This window comes from Salmo salar, chromosome ssa25 (genome assembly GCF_905237065.1).
Source record: "Salmo salar chromosome ssa25, Ssal_v3.1, whole genome shotgun sequence".
Lineage (NCBI taxonomy): Eukaryota > Metazoa > Chordata > Actinopteri > Salmoniformes > Salmonidae > Salmo > Salmo salar.
The window spans coordinates 12818403-12837980 of record NC_059466.1 but is presented as its reverse complement, the minus strand read 5'-3'; the positions used below and the strand labels follow the sequence as shown (position 1 = coordinate 12837980).

The window sequence follows — 19578 nt, the reverse complement described above, 5'->3', positions numbered from 1 at the left end:
CACCTTGGTCTACTTCCACAGACAGCCGTTACAGATAGTAGTACACTCTTGACAGTAGTAATGCTAACTACTGTATAGTATACATTTGCTACTAAGCTCAAGAGTATGTTCGCTGAGAGAAAACCATGTCTAAGAGCAAATTCAGTTCCAACCCAAATGAGTGTTGAAATTCAAATGTCGACATCAGTTGCCAGTGGTGTCTGAACTCCATACAGATGGTTCTTCTATTACACTGAATAGAGTTTATGGAAACATCCTTGCCAGTAAACAACCTCCCTCATCCGACTTGTGTAGCTAAATCAATTTCCCAACACGCAGAGCACTGAAGGATCCCTACATTTCATCAGTCGACCCCATGTAAGATAATGTGACAGGGACGGGGCCCAGGATGTATGCTGACAACCCCTGTGTTTCTGCCAAACAACATCAGCACTGTCCCAAATGGCCCTATTTAGTCCACCATTTTTGACAAGGGCCCATAGGGCTCTGGTCGAAAGTAGTGCACTATATAGGGAATAGGGTGCCATTTGGGATTCAGACATCCACTAGGTTACTTCTCCTGGCTGTCCATCCATCCCCTCACCCAGCAAAGCACATCTTAACAGCAACAGGAAGAAATATGACTTGTCAGCTTCTGTTTCAGAGTTGAGCTATAAATTCCATAATTTCTTCTGCAGCGAAGCGCCGTCTTCTCCCTCCTCGCGGATTACATAAGTATCCTGCCCCATGTGTATCGATCAATGGCGGTATACAAACTAGGGAGCAATAACATGTCTGTGATTGAGTGAAAAGGAGTGGATTGATATAACTTAAAAGGGAACGCGGCGACGCTGTCTTGAATGTTCGATTTCCTCTTCAAGTGAAGAAACAGACATCAGAGGTTTCCCAGGCAGATGAGTCACGTACAACTTCTTATTGATGGTAATTTCCTCCCTCTTTACTGCATAAACAACCATTCAATACTGTCTTGTGCTTGTTTGCTCCTTAAACAAAATGGTACACTGTCTCCCTCGGTGTTTACATTTTTAAAAGCGTCTGAAGATCAGAATATGCAGCTCTAAACAAGGTACTGTAATTATTTCTCCTCCTTCTGAGTGCTAGAAGAAATGCCAAAGTGAGCCATCTCTCCGAGGAAACCACACATTTCACTCATGGTAGAGAGGCTGCAATTTCAATTCAACACAACTGAATAACTGAAAAGAGAAATCTCCTACTGGCTTTGAATGTATTGCTGATTAAAAGCTCTACTGTTAGTGTTAAACCTGACAGAATATGCTAGGCACGTTTGTAGGGGGTTCCAGGGTGGGCATTTGAAATGATTTCACTACTCAAATAATATCATGATTTTTTGGGTTGATATCTGAATAGTTGAAATACACTGAACAAAAATATAAATGCAACTGAGTTACAGTTCATATAAGGAAATCAGTCAATTTAAATAAATTCACGAGGCTCTAATCGATGGATTTCCCATGACTGGGAATACAGATCTGTATCTGTTGGTCACAAATACCTTAAAAAAAGGTAGGGGCGTGGATCAAAAAAACAGTCAGTATCTGGTGTGACCACAATTTGCCTCATGCAGCGCGACACATCTCCTTCACATAAAGTTGATCAGGCTGTTGATTGTGGCCTGTGGAATGTTGTCCCAGTCCTCTTCAATGGCTGTGCAAAGTTTCTGGATATTGGCAGGAACTGGAACATGCTGTCGCACAAGTCGATCCAGAGCATCCCAAACATGCTCAATGGGTGACATTTCTGGTGAGTATGCAGGCCATGGAAGAACTTACGACGCCAAACTACAGTCAGGTCAATACCCTGGTGAGGACAACGAGCACGCAGATGAGCTTCCCTGAGATGGTTTCTGACAGTTTGTGCAGAAATTCTTCAGTTGTGCAAATCCACAGTTTCATCAGCTGTCTGGGTGGCTGGTCTCAGACAATCCAGCAGGTGAAGAAGCCAGATGTGGAGGTCCTGGGCTGACGTGGTTACACGTTGTTTGCGGTTGTGAAGCCGGTTGGACGTACTGCCAAATTCTCTAAAATGACGTTGGAGGCAGCTTATGGTAGAGAAATTAACATTATCTGGCAACAGCTCTGGTGGACATTCCTGTAGTCAGCATGCCAATTGTACGCTCCCACAAAACTCGAGACAACTGTGGCATTATGTTGTGTGACAAAACTGCACATTTTAGAATGGCCTTTTATTGTCCCCAGCACAAGGTACATCTGTGTAATAATCAGCTTCTTGATATGCCACACCTGTCAGGTCGATGGATTATCTTGGCAAAGGAGAAATGTGTGCATTTGAGAGAAATAAGCTTTTTGTGCCTATGGAAATGTTATGGGATCTTTTATTTCAGCTCATAAAACATGGGACCAACACTTCACATGTTGCGTTTCAAATAAACATTATAATTTTTTTTACTTCAATGGAGACTTCCTTGCGCGAATCGGGAGAGAGCTGGTGTGCTGCACTCTGCTTGTTTCAGCAGAATGTGGGGGAGGGGTGGGAGAGGAGTAGCAACCAGTGTGTGTGACAGTCTATGTGTGTGGCAGGAGGGAGAGAAAGTAGGCAAACCAACTCGCGCTAGTTAGACAAACGTGTTGCTGCCATAGGTTGGTTATCTATCATACCATATGGTAGTGCCTGTCTTGACTGCATCAAATCTTTGCATAGAAGCTAGCTAGCGACAGTAGCAAGCAAAGTTAGCCAGCTAGCTAGCTACGGTAGTAAGGCTAATTGAGGCTATTTTGCTGGGCTCCCTAACTCACTGATTGGGCTTGAGTTCATCTATCTGACTAATTGGGTTTATGTTCACCTAACTAATCAGGGTAGATTTGAGTTAGCCTAGCTCACCTGGGGTCACAGAGGAAGTTGGTGCTCTCTCCGTCTGCCCTCCACACCAACCACTCTCTGAAGGATGGGTGGCAGAACATGCGCGTCTTGTCCCGCCGCTTGATGAGGAAACAGGACAACGTCTCCATGTGCTGCTGGAAGTCGTCCCAGGGCAGCTCGCCGCGCACGGCACCCGCGTTGATGGCCTGGAACAGCTGCTCGTCCATCATCGGGTGGAGAGACGCCAGCGCTACATTCAGGATGGGCAGCGAGCGCTCGAACGCCGACTGAGTCATGAACTTCATGTTGCACTGCAGCAGGTAGAGCTCGGCCAGCGACACGGGCACTACCTTGTAACTAGCGCTCTTGATCACCAGGTGACCCCTCTCAAACAGGTCCAGGGTCAGTTTGAGGTACAGATAGGAGCCCTGGCTGCGGGCGATCAGGTGGCTGCTCACCTTGCCCACAATGATGGGGTCGGCCTTGCCATTGAGGGAGATGTTGTTCATGATGTCTTTGCTGCCGTTGATGCGGTACTGGATGTAGGCATTGAGGTCCGTGTTGATTTCCTTGTTCTCTGGGAAATCGTCCAGGGAGATCTTGGAGAAGGGGAGGAGGCTGGTGACTTCCTATGGAAGACACAAGGATATTGTCATTAGATTTGCTACTGCACTTTAATATTATATTGTTACATTATATCGTTATTATATTATAAATATATGTTCTCCAGTACCATCACCCACACAAAAAGATGTCTATGTAAATGAGAAAGTGGGTAAAACAATATATCAACTATATAATTTACAAGTAAGTGTATGCTCAGAATTCCAAATTCCTATTCCAAAATGGTTTCCACACCACAGAAACCACTGCAAAATGAAGAGCTTAATGGACAATCTTCCACTCTCCATAAAGGCTATATCATGTGTGGTTCCTCCAGCTTTTCTTTTCAGCCCAAGGTCAGTAAGCACAGGGGGCTAGCTGGAACTGACACTGAGCACTAAGCTATCGGCCTGCCGCAGTCACTCGCCGATGTGTTTGCAAACAAAGGCTTTGGGAGCTGGGAGATGATAGAGCTGGAGAGAGCAGGAGATGGGGCCATTGGGGAGACTTTTAGTGGGCACGCTGTGGACACAACCCACACTTCAATCTCACTCCTCAGGGTGGGAGAAATCAATCCACCTTAATCCTGCTGCAATCCTCCTGCCTTTCTGGAGAGGATAGAGAAGTAATGCAGCTCAGAGATAACACCTTCTTCTCAGAAAGAGAGTGAGAGGGGGAGAAGAGATAGAGATAGAGGGAGAGTCAGACACAGCGAAAGTGAGCAGGAGAGCGAGAGAGAGAAAAGAGAAAAAAACATACTGAATAATACACAGACTGGCCAAGGTTTCTGAGCAACACCTCACCTAAGAACACCTCACACTTATTAGTCTGTAGTGTTAGCCATTATTGTGAGCGACCTTGCCCCGAGATCTTGTTTACACTTTGGATGTGTGAGCATGAGGTAACACTCACGCCCTCATCTGGCTCTAGTCTCCACTTATCCTACCTACTTCATGAGAGAATTTATCAAAGGGCCTCCCTAGGTTTGCAAAATTTCAGTAACTTCCCAGGTTTTTGAAAAAATGTACAGGTTTCTTTTTTGGAATGATGGATCAACATATTTTGACATGACATGTAGCCTAATCCCAACCCAACCCAAAAAGATCCATGAACACGAACATGGAAATCCTCTCTCTGGTCCAGGGGTCCTAACACTCAATTTAGAACATACTTGATACCAAAACGATACCATGTGAAAAAAAATATGATTAGTATGATTTTCCCCAGTTGGTTTTTTTTAGATTTTTGCTCTAGAAATCTTTTTTTTAAAAACAATTAATGCTTAAACCACATCAGGGGGCCCATGTTGAAGTCTGAGAAAAAAATAGAGAAATTTAGATTTTTTGGTGTAGATACCCTTTAATTCAGGTGCACACCAGCCAGACAGTTGTGTTTGGCTAGAGGTGCTCTTGTAGTGCACTTGTGATGGAGTTTTCAAACCAAATGGCCACTGGCTTGATGCAAATAATCATGATTCTGCCAGGTAGGCATAGGCTACTTTGTAGTTAGCTTCAATTGCCTTTCCATCTACCCGAAAATGGTTAGGCTATCATTAGCATCGCTAACAGCTACACAAAGTGGTAGACATACTGGCACTACGTGCACCGCACACAGCAGGGCGTCGACAATCAGGTAGACTTGCCAGTGGCACACCGAGCCAGTGCCAAATGAAAGCTACTGGCCCGAATGAAAAAAATACTGTCCCAGGTCAAGATCTGCCAGGAAAGCGAATGATGCCTGCATCATTTCAATAGCAGGGGATTTTATCTTTCATTTGCACGAGACGTATGTGGCAGGGTCTACAGTCAATCATGGATTACAAAAAGAAAACAAACCCCGTCGCGGACATCGACGTCTTGCTCCCAGACAAATTAAACAACTTCTTTGCTCGCTTTGAGGACAATACAGTGCCACTGACACGACCCGCTATCAAAACCTGTGGGTTCTCCTTCTCCGTGGCCAACGTGAGTAAAACATTTAAATGTGTTAATCCTCGCAAGGCTGCCGACCCCGGGCATCCCTAGCCACGTCCTCAGAGCATGCGCAGACCAGCTGGCTGGTGTGTTTACAGACATACTCAATCAATTCCTATCCCAGTCTGTTGTCCACCATTGTTCCTGTTCCCAAGAAAGCAAAGGTAACTGAACTAAATGACTATCGCCCCGTTGCACTCACTTCTGTCATCATGAAGTGCTTTGAGAGACTAGTCAAGGATCATATCACCTCCACCCTACCTGATACCCTAGACCCACTCCAATTTGCTTACCGCCCCAATAGGTCCACTGATGACGCAATCGCCATCACACTGCACAATCCCATCTGGACAAGAGGAATACCTATGTAAGAATGCTGGTCATTGACTACAGCTCAGCATTTAACACCATAGTACCCTCCAAACTCGTCATTAAGCTTGAGATCCTGTGTCTCAACCCCACCCTGTGCAACTGGGTCCTGGACTTTCTGATGGGATGCCCCCAGGTGGTGAAGGTAGGAAACAACATCTCCAACCCGCGGAGCCACAGCCTCCCTGTGGCTCAGTTGGTAGAGCATGGTGTTTGCAATGGTGTTTGCAACGCCAGGGTTGTGGGTTCGATTCCCATGGGGGGCCAGTACGGGGGGGAAAAAAATGTATGAAATGAATTAAAATGTATGCATTCACTACGGTAAGTCGCTCTGGATAAGAGCGTCTGCTAAATGACTAAAATGTAAAAATGTAAATGTAAATCCTCAACACTGGGGCCCTCTCCTGTACTCCCTGTTCACCCATGACGGTGTGGCCATGCACGCTTCCAACTCAATCATCAAGTTTGCAGACAACATTACAGTAGTAGGCTTGATTAACAATGACAACGAGACGGCCTACACGGAGGAGGTGAGGGCCCTCGGAATGTGGTGTCAGGAAAACAACCTCTCACTCCACGCCAACAAAACAAAAGAGATCATCGTGGACTTCAGGAAACAGCAGAGGGTGCACCCCCCCATCCACATCGATGGGACAGTAGTGGAGAAGGTGGAAAGTTTTAAGTTCCTCGGCGTACACATCACGGACAAACTGAAATGGTCCACCCACACAGACAGCGTGGTGAAGAAAGCGCAACAGCGCCTCCTCAATCTCAGAATACTGAAGAAATTTGGCTTATCACCTAAAACCCTCACAAACTTTTACAGATGCACAATCGAGAGCATCCTGTTGGGCTGTATCACTGCCTGGTATGGCAACTGCACCGCCCTCAACTGCAAGGCTCTCCAGACGGTAGTGGTCTGCACAACACATCACCGGGGGCAAACTACCTGCCCTCCAGAACACCTACAGCACCCGATGTCACAGGAAGGCCAAAAAGATCATCAAGGACAACAACCACCCGAGCCACTGCCTGTTCACCCCGCTATCATCCAGAAGGCGAGGTCAGTACAGGTGCATCAAAGCTGGGACCGAGAGACTGAAAAACAGCTTCTATCTCAAGGCCATCAGACTGTTAAACAGCCATCACTAACATAGAGAGGCTGCTGCCAAAATACAAACTCAAATCTCTGGCCACTTTAATAAATTGACTTAATAAAGGTATCACTAATCACTTTAAATATTGCCACTTTAATAATATTTACATATCCTACATTACTCATCTCATATGTATATACTGCTCTATACCATCTACTGCATCTTGCCTATGCCGCACGGCCATCGCACATCCATATATTTATATGTACATATTGTTATTAATCCCTTACATTTGTGTGTATAAGGTAGTTGTTGTGAATTTGTTACCCAGATTACTTGATAGATATTACTGCATTGTCGGAACTATAAGCACAAGCATTTCGCTACACTTGCATTAACATCTAACCACGTGTATGTGACCAATACAATTTGATTTGATATTCCCGTGCCATTGTTGCCTCTTCCGAAAGTTTGTTTATTTTTGGTCAACTGCACATTACTCTTTGAATAAATCCTGAAGAAAAAACAAAAACAAATTGTGATCCAAAAACTAACGTGACCAGGTGCACTTTTTTCACTTGCACCCTTGCAACTGATTAAAAATGTGCGTCGCACTGCCAAGTCAAACGGTTGCAAATGCGACTGTTTTAATCGCAGTATCGAACCCTGCACATCACAGAATCACCCACACCATGCAAGGATTAACCAAAACGGAGGAGGAAATTTAAAAAATAACTGAATACGAAATCAGGATAATCCCCATTACCCCTTCAATTCTCCAGTCGCAAGAAAAACAAAACAGAACAGCATAGATCTAACAAATGAGTGCAGCCTCCTATGCTCCCTGCCTGCAGTGCAGTGTAACTAACTCCTGCCTATGCATACTGATGGATAGTTGTGCCCGTGGCCAGAGTGGCTGAGAGAGCAATAATGACAAGAGCTGGTACAGATATGGCTGTCAGTCAGCTGCCACATTATCCCAAGGCCCAGGATTAATCTCAATTGCACTCCTTGCATCCTCTCTCCTCTCCTTCTGCAAACCTATTGGAGGGAAAGTCAGAGGTCCCTCCCATCTGACCTTCTCCTCCAATGAGTTTTGAGAAGGAGGCGAGGAGAGAGGATGCGAGGAGTATGAAATTGAGATTCTCTGAGTCTACAGGCTACAGCCTAGCTCTGTCCATCAGACATCAGACTCTGCAAAGAATGCAAAGAAGTGATACCAGGATCTGCTTCTCAAATGGCACCCTAGTCCCTATGTAGTCAGAGCTCTGGTCAAATGTAGTACACTACATAGGGAATAGGGAATTTGGATCACCCCAGCTCAGCTCATCTCCCCCATTGGTAGACTCAGTGTCAATTTCAGTCAGTGGCTGTCTGCATGTTCCGTTGTCATGCTGTCTTATTTAATGGGTAACTGTTATTTCTCTCACTCTCTCCACTACTGTTCTCGATGCACTCGACAGAAATGACACTTTGTAGAGGATAGTGTATGACAACAAGAAACGCTTCGTAAAGCAGTTCTTCTTTTACACTTGTCAGGATCTGCCGGTGCTTGTGTCATTCAGTGAGAGAGGTATCAAATATTGATACCCAGACTTACCCATGGAGGTTGTAAAAGTATCTTAATTCACTTGAAATTGGCAAGTTAGCTGTGCTGAAATGGCCCTTGAATACAGCTAAACTCATCAGCACCCTTACTGGGAAAAATACAAATGGTCAATTAAATTAATTCGTGAATTATTGGATATCAACATGAATGGTGACATATTAACATTTACATTTTAGTAATTTATAAGACCCTCTTATCCAAAGTGACTTAGAGGCAATTAGTGTTAAGAGCATTGCTCAAGGGCACGTCGGCAAATTTTTCACCAAGTCGGCTCGGGGATTGAAACCAGTGACCTTTCGCTTACTGGCCCAAAGCTCTTGACCGCTAGGCTACCTGTCGCCCTACATATACAAAGAGGCAGATGACAAAATATCTCTGTCATTAAGTCATACTGTACATTACTTGGACAGTATAACACCATCTTAAGTTGCAACATTTTGGTAACTTTTCTGTAATCATACACCGTACAGTAGGAGTGTACATGTAGACTCACCAGTAGGTTGACTCGGACAGTAACAACCAGTTTGAGCCAGGAGGGGAACTTGGAGATTATCTTGGTGATGAAGGAGGCGATGGTGTCTCCGTAGTCAGGCTTGTGGAACTCTGCCTCGTTTAGCCCGTCTATCAGTATGATATGGTCTTCTTCTGGAATCTTCCTCTCTAAACACACACACACACACACACACACACACACACACACACACACACACACACACACACACACACACACACACACACACACACACACACACACACACACACACACACACACACACACACACACACACACACACACACACACACACACACAGATCAGTAGAGAAGACATGGTGGAAAGAAACAAATCGACAATTCACAAATCTTTCAGGCCAAGTCGACTGCAAACATGCCATTTTGCCGAGGAGTAGAACATTTTCTTTTGAGTTTGTTCTCATAAAATTTAAGCTAGACATACAAGCTGCTGCCAGAAACGTGTCAGTAAAAATAAGAACTGAACATACAGCAGAGAAAGAGAGTAAGATAGTTGGACACCACACTTTAAAGAACTACAAACAACGTTGTACTTAGATCACATCTCTCTGCACTGCAGTGCCTGGTGCATTAACACATCTTAAGATGGTTTACTCTGGTATTCTCCCACATCTCTACAGCTAGCACAGTAATGAATGAACATGAGTGTGTTTTAGTCCGCAGCCATATCGACAGTGCAGTACGTTAAACTGCTCTGTGCTGAGACCGCAGCGGGGATCTGCTCTTCTTCACTGCAGTATCTAAGCCATGCTTTCACAGCAGCGGAACGACAGGGCCCATGTGTGCATCCCAAATGGCACTCTATTTCCTATATAGTGCACTACTTTGACCATAGGCTACTTGTCAATAAGTAGTGCACTATATAGGAAATAGAGTGCCATTTGGGACACAACCTAGTGTTCCTCCTCACATCCAGCTTTGCACAGTGATCAGAAACACGCTAAAATATAAATGACAGGAAAATGTGCAAAGTTCAACTCCCCTCCCTGCTGGGATGTCTCAACCCCCCCACACCATCATTGTGATGGAGTGGACAAATCAACACTTCCCTCCATATCAAGCCCAATCAAACACGGTCATTCATTTCAATAAAGAACAGGGGGCAGTTGTGAGGGGCCCGTCACAGGAGAGCTGCTGCATGCCCTGGCTGCACATTGATCCTCATTCTTTTCCATCTCCATCATTCCAACACTGGGTTTCTATATCTACATCATCTGTTTAGGCTCCTGCAGTAACATATCGATTCACTGCAGAGCAGGGAAAATAGTGGGTCGTGTTGTCTTTGCAAAACGGACTTGACCTTGAGATAGTCATGTTTCTGTCTGTCTGTATCGGAGAGATGCATCCGTCACCAAGTTTACGCTTCCTTGGAGAGGCACTATTCTTCTGCCCTGACAACAATAACAAAGTAATACTAACCATTTAGTGTAACATCAATTCAAATCAATGTTGTCAAAGCAAACGCAGAGCTCCTACACCAAGCAATTAACAATGTCCCCGCAGATTATGTACAGCCAGCACTTAACCCATTTAACTCAGGTATTTCAGGTTCTTTGTGTAAGGAATGGAACCAATTTATCTCAGCTGGCTGGAAGAAGTGAAAAGCACAGAAAATGGTCTCTGAAGGGACCTTGGGTAGCTGTTTGCGATTTAAGTAATCTAAGCAAACCTGTAGTTAAATTACAGTTATAATACACTTGTCAGAAACCTTGAACCACTGAAGGCCTAGATAATAGAATGGATTCAATGTGTACTTTCAAGACATAATTTTGGACCATGAACACCAGTGACAACAGTCAGATATGAATGAACCTAGGTGTAACTAGTTTAGCATCGTACCCTTGCGGAGGTTGGCCAGCGGCTCCAACACGCCCCTGCGGAAGGCTGCCATTGGGTCCTGGACGCAGGAGCGCAGACTGAGCATGCTCTGTAGATAGGAATCCTTCAGCAGCAGCTCTCTATAGGCGGTGAGCTGGTGCGCTCTGCACAGCAGGGCAGCGATACTGTGCACAAACTCTGGGACCAGGCAGGTGTAGGTGTTGTCAGCCTGGCAGTAGTGATATGCAACCACCTGGACGGGAGAAAAAAAAAAAGAGTACAATTGTTTAGGAACTTTAGTGGCTAAAAATGTATAAGACGTTAACCTTTGGTGTATTACCAAACCATACAACAATATCGACTGTGAGTAGCTTACATTGTTGTTGGTTTAAGTCAGCAGAAATCTGCTAAGCTGGCTGTGTGACCTCAAAGTTCTTGTAAAGCCAATAGGCTTGGTGACTAAAAGGCATTTGATGCAATACATAGGGCCCTATAAAATCAGTTATATTTTTGCCTGATTCCCCTACATTATTGTATTTCATATTGATTTAGAATTTTTAGAACCGTTAAGGTATAAACATTATTTTTTTTTAAATAATGAATTTGGCATTACTGCTACTATTAGCCAATAGAAATGCATTGAATAACAGATTCACTACATGGAACAACAGATAGACCAAAAAAAAAATCAAAACAAAGTTTGTTCTGATGTGATGGTCCTACAGTGCATTCGGAAAGTATTCAGTCCACTTGTGGTAAATTCAATTGATTGGACATGATTTGGAAAGGCACATACCTGTCTATATAAGGTCCCACAGCAAAATCCAAGCCATGGGGTCGAAGGAATTGTCCGTAGCGCTCCGAGACAGGATTGTGTCGAGGCACAGATCTGGGGAAGGTTACCAAAAAATGTCTGGAGCATTGAAGGTCCCCAAGAACACAGTGGCCTCCATCATTCTTAAATGGAAGAAGATTGGAACCAAGACTATTCCTAGAGCTAGCCGCCTGGCCAAACTGAATCGGGGGAGAAGGGCCTTGGTCAGGGAGATGACCAAGAACCCAATGGTCACTCTGACAGAGCTCCAGAGTTCCTCTGTGGAGATAGGAGAACCTTCCAGAAGGACAACCATCTATGCAGCACTTCACCAATCAGGCCTTTATGGTAAAGTGGCCACTCCTCAGTAAAAGGCACATGATAGCCTGCTTGGAGTTTGCCAAAAGGCACCTAAAGGTCTGATGAAATCAAGATTGAACTCTTTGGCCTGAATGCTAAGCGTCACGTCTGGAGGAAACCTGGCACCATCCCTATGGTGAAGCATGGTGTTGGCAGCATCATGCTGTGGGGATGTTTTTCAGTGGTAGGGACTGGGAGACAAGTCAGGATCGAGGGATAGATGAACGGAGCAAAGTACAGAGAAATCCTTGATGAAAACCTGCTCCAGAGCGCTCAGGACCTCAGACTGGGGCGAAGGTTCACCTTCCAACAGGACAACCACCCTAAGCACACAACCAAGACAATGCAGGAGTGGCTTCAGGACAAGTCTCTGAATGTCTTTGAGTGACCCAGCCAGAGGCCGGTCTTGAACCCGATCGAACATCTCTGGAGAGACCTGAAAACAGCTGTGCAGCGACGCTCCCCATCCAACCTGACAGAACTTGAGAGAATCTGCAGAGAAGAATGCGAGAAACTCCCGAAATACATGTGTGCCAAGCTCGTAGCGTCATACCCAGGAAGACTTGAGGCTGTAATCGCTGCCAAAGGTGCTTCAACAAAGTACTGAGTAAAGGGTCTGAATACTTATGTAAATGTGATATGCAATTAAATATGCACAAATTTCTAAAAATGTGTTTTGCTTTGTCATTATGGGGTATTGTGTGTAGATTGCTGTAACGTAATAAAATGTGGAAAAAGTCAAAGGGTCTGAATACTTTCCGAATGCACAGGATATCTGAGAGATAAGAAAGATCAGGAAACAATACATATATTTCTTTACATGTATTTACCGCCTTATTTGAGGCACTAAACTATCTCCATATTTTTTGAACTGGTACCGGGGACCTTCAGATGAGTCTTGTGAGGCTTGTGGGCGCCATTTGAAAAAACAGAGAATGCCAGAGTGTCCGTGAGAGTCTCAGCTTTCAATAGAGTGGTCATAATGTAGGTCAAACCGTTTGGACGCTACAGACATTTCGTGAGAAGACAGAATTTTGGGATGTCTCATGGTCTGACAAACACGCTCTAGCCACCTTTCACCACAGATGCGGAAGGGCTATATCGGCGGATGTGATGGATTGAGACACAGCCCATGCAAAAAAACACATCTCTAGCTTAAACCATACAGATTTTGATGGGGATTTTGCATTATGTTAATTAGATTTCCGCGAGGTCGTGCGACCTCATCAGAAGACCACTTTTGAGGTCTGGGAAAAATCGAATACATTTTAATTTTGGGGTGTAGTTAGCCATTAATGTAACTGCACACCAGCAAGACACTGTTGTTCGGTAAGCACTCATGTAATTGCTGAGTTTGCAAAACAAAAGACCACTGGATTGATGCAAATAATCATGATATCATTCTGCCAGGTAGGCATAGGCTACTTTATAGTTAACATTTATTTTGGAAGATTTATGGGAAAGCCTTTCCCATCTCTACCAGAAGACGGTTATCATTAGCATCTACGCGTACTCCCCTTTTATAGGTCCCTAAATACATCAGTTCGGTATATAGACTAAGCCAGCCCTGACCTCATTCCACTTTTGCCATTATACAATGGAATTTGGTGGTGAGAAAATACAGTAGCTATTTGTTAGTATGAAATCAAAGCTGGGACTTGAAGGCATGTCCTTGTATTGTGACCTTCATACGCAATCGTCTGACTAACCAACACCCACTAGGCTATAACACACTCCAGTCCACTTGAGCAGGGTTGTATTCACTAGGAACGAAACGGAAGCAAACAGGCTGAAACGGATAGGGGTCTACCTGGATTTGTCCAACAATAAATATTTGTTAAGTTTTCCATTGCAAAACATTTTGCTATGTTGTGCACTAATGAATGCGACCCAGGTGGCATCCCCTACCCAGACAGAGGGGATGATGATGAACTGGTTGAAGCATTGCTCAATGACCTCAACTAACCTCCCCAAATACTGTCTCCCAAGTGGAGCTCTAAAAGTAGGATGTGCTGCCTGTGCCTTGTACTGAACAGGTTCTGCTGTGTTCACGGACATCTGACTTGGACAGGGGTTGGGGGACAGGAGAGGGGCGGTGGGACCCTGTGGATCTGTCTCTCTCTCTCTCTGTCCTAATTACAATCAAACCTGGAGGAGCTGACACACTTTACAGGGCAGCAGGACAAGAGGAGGGAGAAGCAGGTGACTGGCTAGGTGCTATTGCACCTTAGCGCACCACATAGCAGTCCTGACTCTGCCTGGGTCTACTGCAGAAGGACTCAAGACCTGGAGCCTGTCCTCAGGCACAATGATGAAGACGTCCCAGAGAGGTCAGAGAGACAGTTGGCCCATAACAACACCAGTCTCAGAACCGCACATTCACTATCAGATGGGAAATATAGTCTAAATATGTCCCATGCAAATTTCTTGGATGCGACCTGTGAGTAAATCACACCCAAATAGTCTGATTTGAAATGAGAGAAATATAACCCTCGCCAACAGATAAAACAAGAGTAAGCACTTTAACTTTAACAAAGTTGTGCTCTCATGATGATCTCTGTCACAGATCTAAATGGCAGAGGAAGTTGGCACACGATTGTGGCCTAGGACGAGGGAAGGAGGACCTTGAGGCGCAGGCCTGGCCGCCGCCATAATTTCCAATGAAATGATCAAATTATTATTGAATCGTCTGCTTGACGGATGGCGTTCTTTCCTGTTTGGACAGACGGGGTTAATAGGGATGGCTTGTCCTACACCTCCTTGGGGGTAAACTTCCTGGCCCAATGCAGCCTTCTGAGTGAGACGGCCAAGCTAACATGATGAATCTACAGAGCCTTCACAAGTGGTGGAGAATTCCACTTTTTCACTGGGCATAATAATAAAGCGGCAGAAGCAAGGACCGTTGCCAAAGTACTGTTACTAGCTCTGCTGCCAAGACATTTCTCACACTGAGACAATTAAGTCAAACGAGCTGCTATGAAAGAGCTGTATCGGAGCAAAAAAACCTAGCTTTGCTATCGATATGACATACTGCTGTGAGAGAGACACAATGCCGTTAGACACTGGGCGTGGGATAAGTAGATGTCCATTGTTGTGGATGGATTAGAATGAGAGGAGACAGCAGCTTGCTAATCAGAAACTGTTTCACTGTACAGCTACTCTGTAGTAACCTGAGAGGAAAGGATGCAGTAACATTGAGCTACAATGTCTCACAGATGTGGACCATACTGTACATCCCATGCAGACCACTACCTCATCAAAGAGACATGAACATCTGGTGTTTGTCACGTATTCCTAGGTGATTCTCTGCAGTACAACTGGATGTTTCCAGAGTCGTGATCGACTGTAATTAATTTCCAATTCAGGGACAAAACCTTGAAGTGTGATTGTGCTCATATAAGCGAATCAAGCGAAACCAGTGCCTAATTGCAACTGCAAAAGCATGAAATACTTTGCGGATGCATCAGTGAGTGCCCTGGATATGAGGGTGGATTTGAAGAGCGGCACCTCCTTTTCATTTAGCCGTGATGACTGACGATGCAATGTTGCGTGGCAGTCACAACACCACAGGATCGCTCCTTTGAGAGACGCTGTTGAAAGCAGTTTAGTGCATAATTGGTATGAGGGATTCACAGAGTTTAAATATGTTAAAGGTGCAGTGCAGTCCAAAACTAGATTTTGTAGTTTTTTGTTATGATATTTCCACACTACGAGGTCGAAATAACACTCTGAAATTGTCAAAATTATGATAATGCCCTTTTAGTGTAAGAGCCTGTTCAGGTGGGATGGAGTTTTTGTCCCAAAGCATAATACCACAATCTGATCTGATTATTCTGACCAATGACCAGTCAGTCATCTTTTATTTTCATATGTATCCTCCTACAGTAAAGGGGTAAAGGGGTCCGCATGCCTTCCATCCGAAGCAGTTTGTGCATATATTATGACAAAAAAATGTGGCTGTTTGTGCACACAAAACATTTTCTTGAGGCAAGCCGAAGTCTACGCCCCTTTGTCGTTGATTGGTCAGCCTGAGAACAACATACGGGATCAATAAAAGGAGCAAGTTAGTTGAATTCCCAGCCTTTGATATTATACAACAAACTCCGCAAGACCTTAAGCATGTAATTCTGGAGGGCGTAGCCCCATTGGAAATCAAATGTGTTTTGAATCATCTTGTTGTGTCAGGACAGATTGATCTGGACTCAGTGAATTCTGCTATTCTTGGTTTCCCTTATTCCCCTCTAGATGTTAGAGATCGCCCATCCCCAATTTATGTTAGTACATTAACCTCAAGTGACGGTAAACTAAAACAGTCATCTGGGCAAATGCTTGTCCTGCTAAGGATATTGCCATTTGTTTTGGAGCGTTTGGAAGTCAATGTATATATACAACTGATAATTGAGCTAATAGAGATTGTACAGATAGTATTTGCACCTGTTCTTTCCATTGCGACTGTGTCTAGGTTGAAGTTACTCATTGAAAATCATTTGAAGCATTGGAAGGAGCTTTTCCCAGACCGCAATGTTACACCTGAACAGCATTATATGATACATTTGCCATCACAGATAAAGTCATTGGGTCCAATGGTCAGACATACAGTATGTGTACGCGGTTCAAGTCGAAACATTGTTTCTTTAAACAATGGGCTTCCAAGCTCAATTTTAAAAATATTTTCAAGTCTTTGATCAATCAGAACCAAATATATGAAAGCTGCCAAAATGTTGACAGTTCAACGCACCCAATTTTTTCAAATGAAAGGGAGATGGGACCTGTATCAGAGGTTAAAGATCTACAATATTTACGTGGAAAATTGAGGGACTTCCTAGGTTTCAATGAAGTAAACCATGCTGTATCAGTCAAATGGCTTGTAATAAATTGTAATAAATACATAACTCAGAAGTCCATGATCTTTGCCAAAGTACTGAATGGTAATATGCCAGAATTTGGACTGGTCAAAAACATATTTCTTGTTGATTCTAGGCTTTATTGTTTGGAATGTCAACCATGTCAAACTAGACACTTTGATAGAAACGTCATGGCTTATCAAGTTGAGGTCCCACGCCTTGCACAGGCCACTGAGTTAGTGGATGCTGAAAAGCTGGTTGATTTTACCTCTTATTACACAATTAGCAACAAGAGCCAAACGTATGCACAAGTCAAATACCATCTTGGGGATGTAATAGAATTGTACAACAGTTCAAATGACTCATATTGTGTTCCCCAGATATGAAAAGTGTACTGTCTTTGTTCTGTACTGTATTTTGTCTACATGATTACCTTCCTGTGTGTAAGATGACAATAAAACAGTGAATTCCATTTGGTCATTATCTGTTCGTAATATGTGAAGAGATGAAAAGGTGCTGAAATAAGAAATTCTGACTTTGACAACACAGTTTAGTACTTGTCAGTGTTGATCAAACAGCTTTATAATTCTGGTAATTCTAGTTTCAAGCATTACCGTAATTTCCGGACTATAAGCCGCAACTTTTTTCCCACGCTTTGAACCTCGCGGCTTAAACAATATAATATATGGATTTTTCCCGCTTTCAATTTTTTTTCTCTCCAAAAAACACATTCTGTGACGTGCTCAGTTTTTTGGCGGCATGAAGCTTTCATTAGACCAATGAAATTGCCGGACGGCTTAAGGTCAAACAACTTTTTTGTTTACTGTTTAGATTAAATCGAGCGCTCTCAAACTTCCCATCATTCTGATTACGGTAGTCATTTTGTCACCCTCATCATGGCAAAGACACAGAGAAATGCATATGATGCAGCTTTCAAGTTGAAGGTGATTGATCTGGCTGTTGGAAAAGGAAATAGAGCTGCTACATGGGAGCTTGGTCTTAATGAGTCGATGATAAGACGTTGGAAACAGCAGCGTGAGGAATTGACTCAGTGCAAAAAGACAACTAAAGCTTACGGCTAATGTTTTATTTTTGTTACAAGCCGTGTTTCGTTAAAGCCTATTTATTTTTGTTACAAGCCGTGTTTCGTTAAAGCCTATTTATTTTTGTTACAAGCTGTGTTTCGTTAAAGCCTGTGTAAAGTTCATTTGTTTCAATGTACCGGTAGGCACCTGCGGCTTATAGACATGTGCGGCTTATTTATGTTCAAAATAATATATTTTTTTAAATTCAGTGGGTGCGGCTTATATTCAGGTGCGCTCAATAGCCCGGAAATTACGGTAAGTTACTCAGAACCAGTAATGCAATCTCAGTAACACGTTATATTATCTTATTAAGATAATTAAGGAAAAAAAGCTTGAAACTGGTGAAATGCTCTAACATAAAAACTGCCTGGTAAGAAGAAATATCTCGTCAGACAAAAAACAAGCATATATTGCCTTGATTTAAGATATTTAATCTTGTTTCGATTTCAATTTTTGCAGTGTAGGGATTTTTCATTTAAGTGTTGTCATTCAACGAGAGATGAAGGTCTTTTAAGGGAGCATGTGAGCACAGTCATTCAGTTCGCCTAGCTGAGTTCGGCTAGGCGACACCTTAAACGGGGTAGGCTCTAGAGCAGGGGGTGGAGTGCTCTAGAGCACTCCAGTCATTGAGGGCCTGATTGGTGTCACACTTTTTCTCCATCCCTAGCAAACACAGCTGATTAATCAAATTGCATTCTTAACTGAAGATCATGATCAGTAGAGTATTGGAGTCAGGTGTGTTAGCTGGGGCTGGAGCAAAACCGCGACACCAATCATGCTCTCGAGGACTGCAAATGCCCACACCTGCTCTAGACAATCCTATCCACCAATCAGGGCTGTGTATATAAATATATAACAATTTGTTTCAACATGCCCACACAATCAGACTGAGCATTTCAATGGCAAATGGAGGATCAGGGAAATAAATTATTAACCCTCGGGTGTAGCCACACTACATGGCCAAAAGTATGTGGACACCTCTTCAAATTAGTGGATTCGGCTATTTCAGCCACACGTTGCTGACAGGTGTATAAAATCGAGCTCAGAGCCATACAATCTCCATAGACAAACATTGGCAGTAGAATGGCACGTACTGAAGAGCTCAGTGACTTTCAACGTATCACCATCATAGGATTCCAACAAGTTAGTTCGTCAAATGTGTGCCCTGCTAGAGCTGCCCGGTCAACTGTTAGTGCTGTTATTGTGAATTGGAAAAGTCTAGGAGCAACAACGGCTCAGTAGTGAGTTGCAACACTCACTACCGAGTTCCAAACTGCCTTTCGAAGCAACGTCATCACAAGAACTGTTCGTCGGGAGCTTCATGGAATGGGTTTCCATGGCCAAGCAGCCGCACACAAGCCTAAGATCAACCTGCGCAATGCCAAGCGTCTGCTGGAGTGGTGTAAAGTTCGCCGCCATTGGACTCTGGAGCAGTGGAAATGCCTTCTCTGGAGTGATGAATCACGTATCCCCATCCGTTTGGAGGATGACAGGAGAACAATACCTGCCTGAATGCATAGTGCCAACTGTAAAGTTTGGTGGAGGACGAATAATGGTCTGGGGCTGTTTTTCATGGTTCGGGCTAGGCCCCTTAGATCCAGTGAAGGGAAATATTAACGCTACAGCATACAATGACA

General features: G+C 43.9%; 1 protein-coding gene across 7 annotated transcripts in view; it reads right to left on the bottom strand.

Moving 5' to 3' along the window:
- The window catches only part of LOC106586176 (protein TANC1), a 279123-nt gene that overhangs the window by 47211 nt on the left and 212334 nt on the right, over window positions 1–19578 (bottom strand). For all 7 annotated transcript variants that reach the window (XM_014173125.2, XM_014173124.2, XM_014173128.2 and 4 more), the window contains 3 exons: window positions 10860–11091; window positions 8983–9149; window positions 2860–3467 (listed from right to left, as the gene is read on the bottom strand). In XM_014173125.2, coding sequence (XP_014028600.2) covers window positions 2860–3467; window positions 8983–9149; window positions 10860–11091 — 1007 coding nt within the window. The remainder of the gene's footprint in view (window positions 1–2859; window positions 3468–8982; window positions 9150–10859; window positions 11092–19578) is intronic.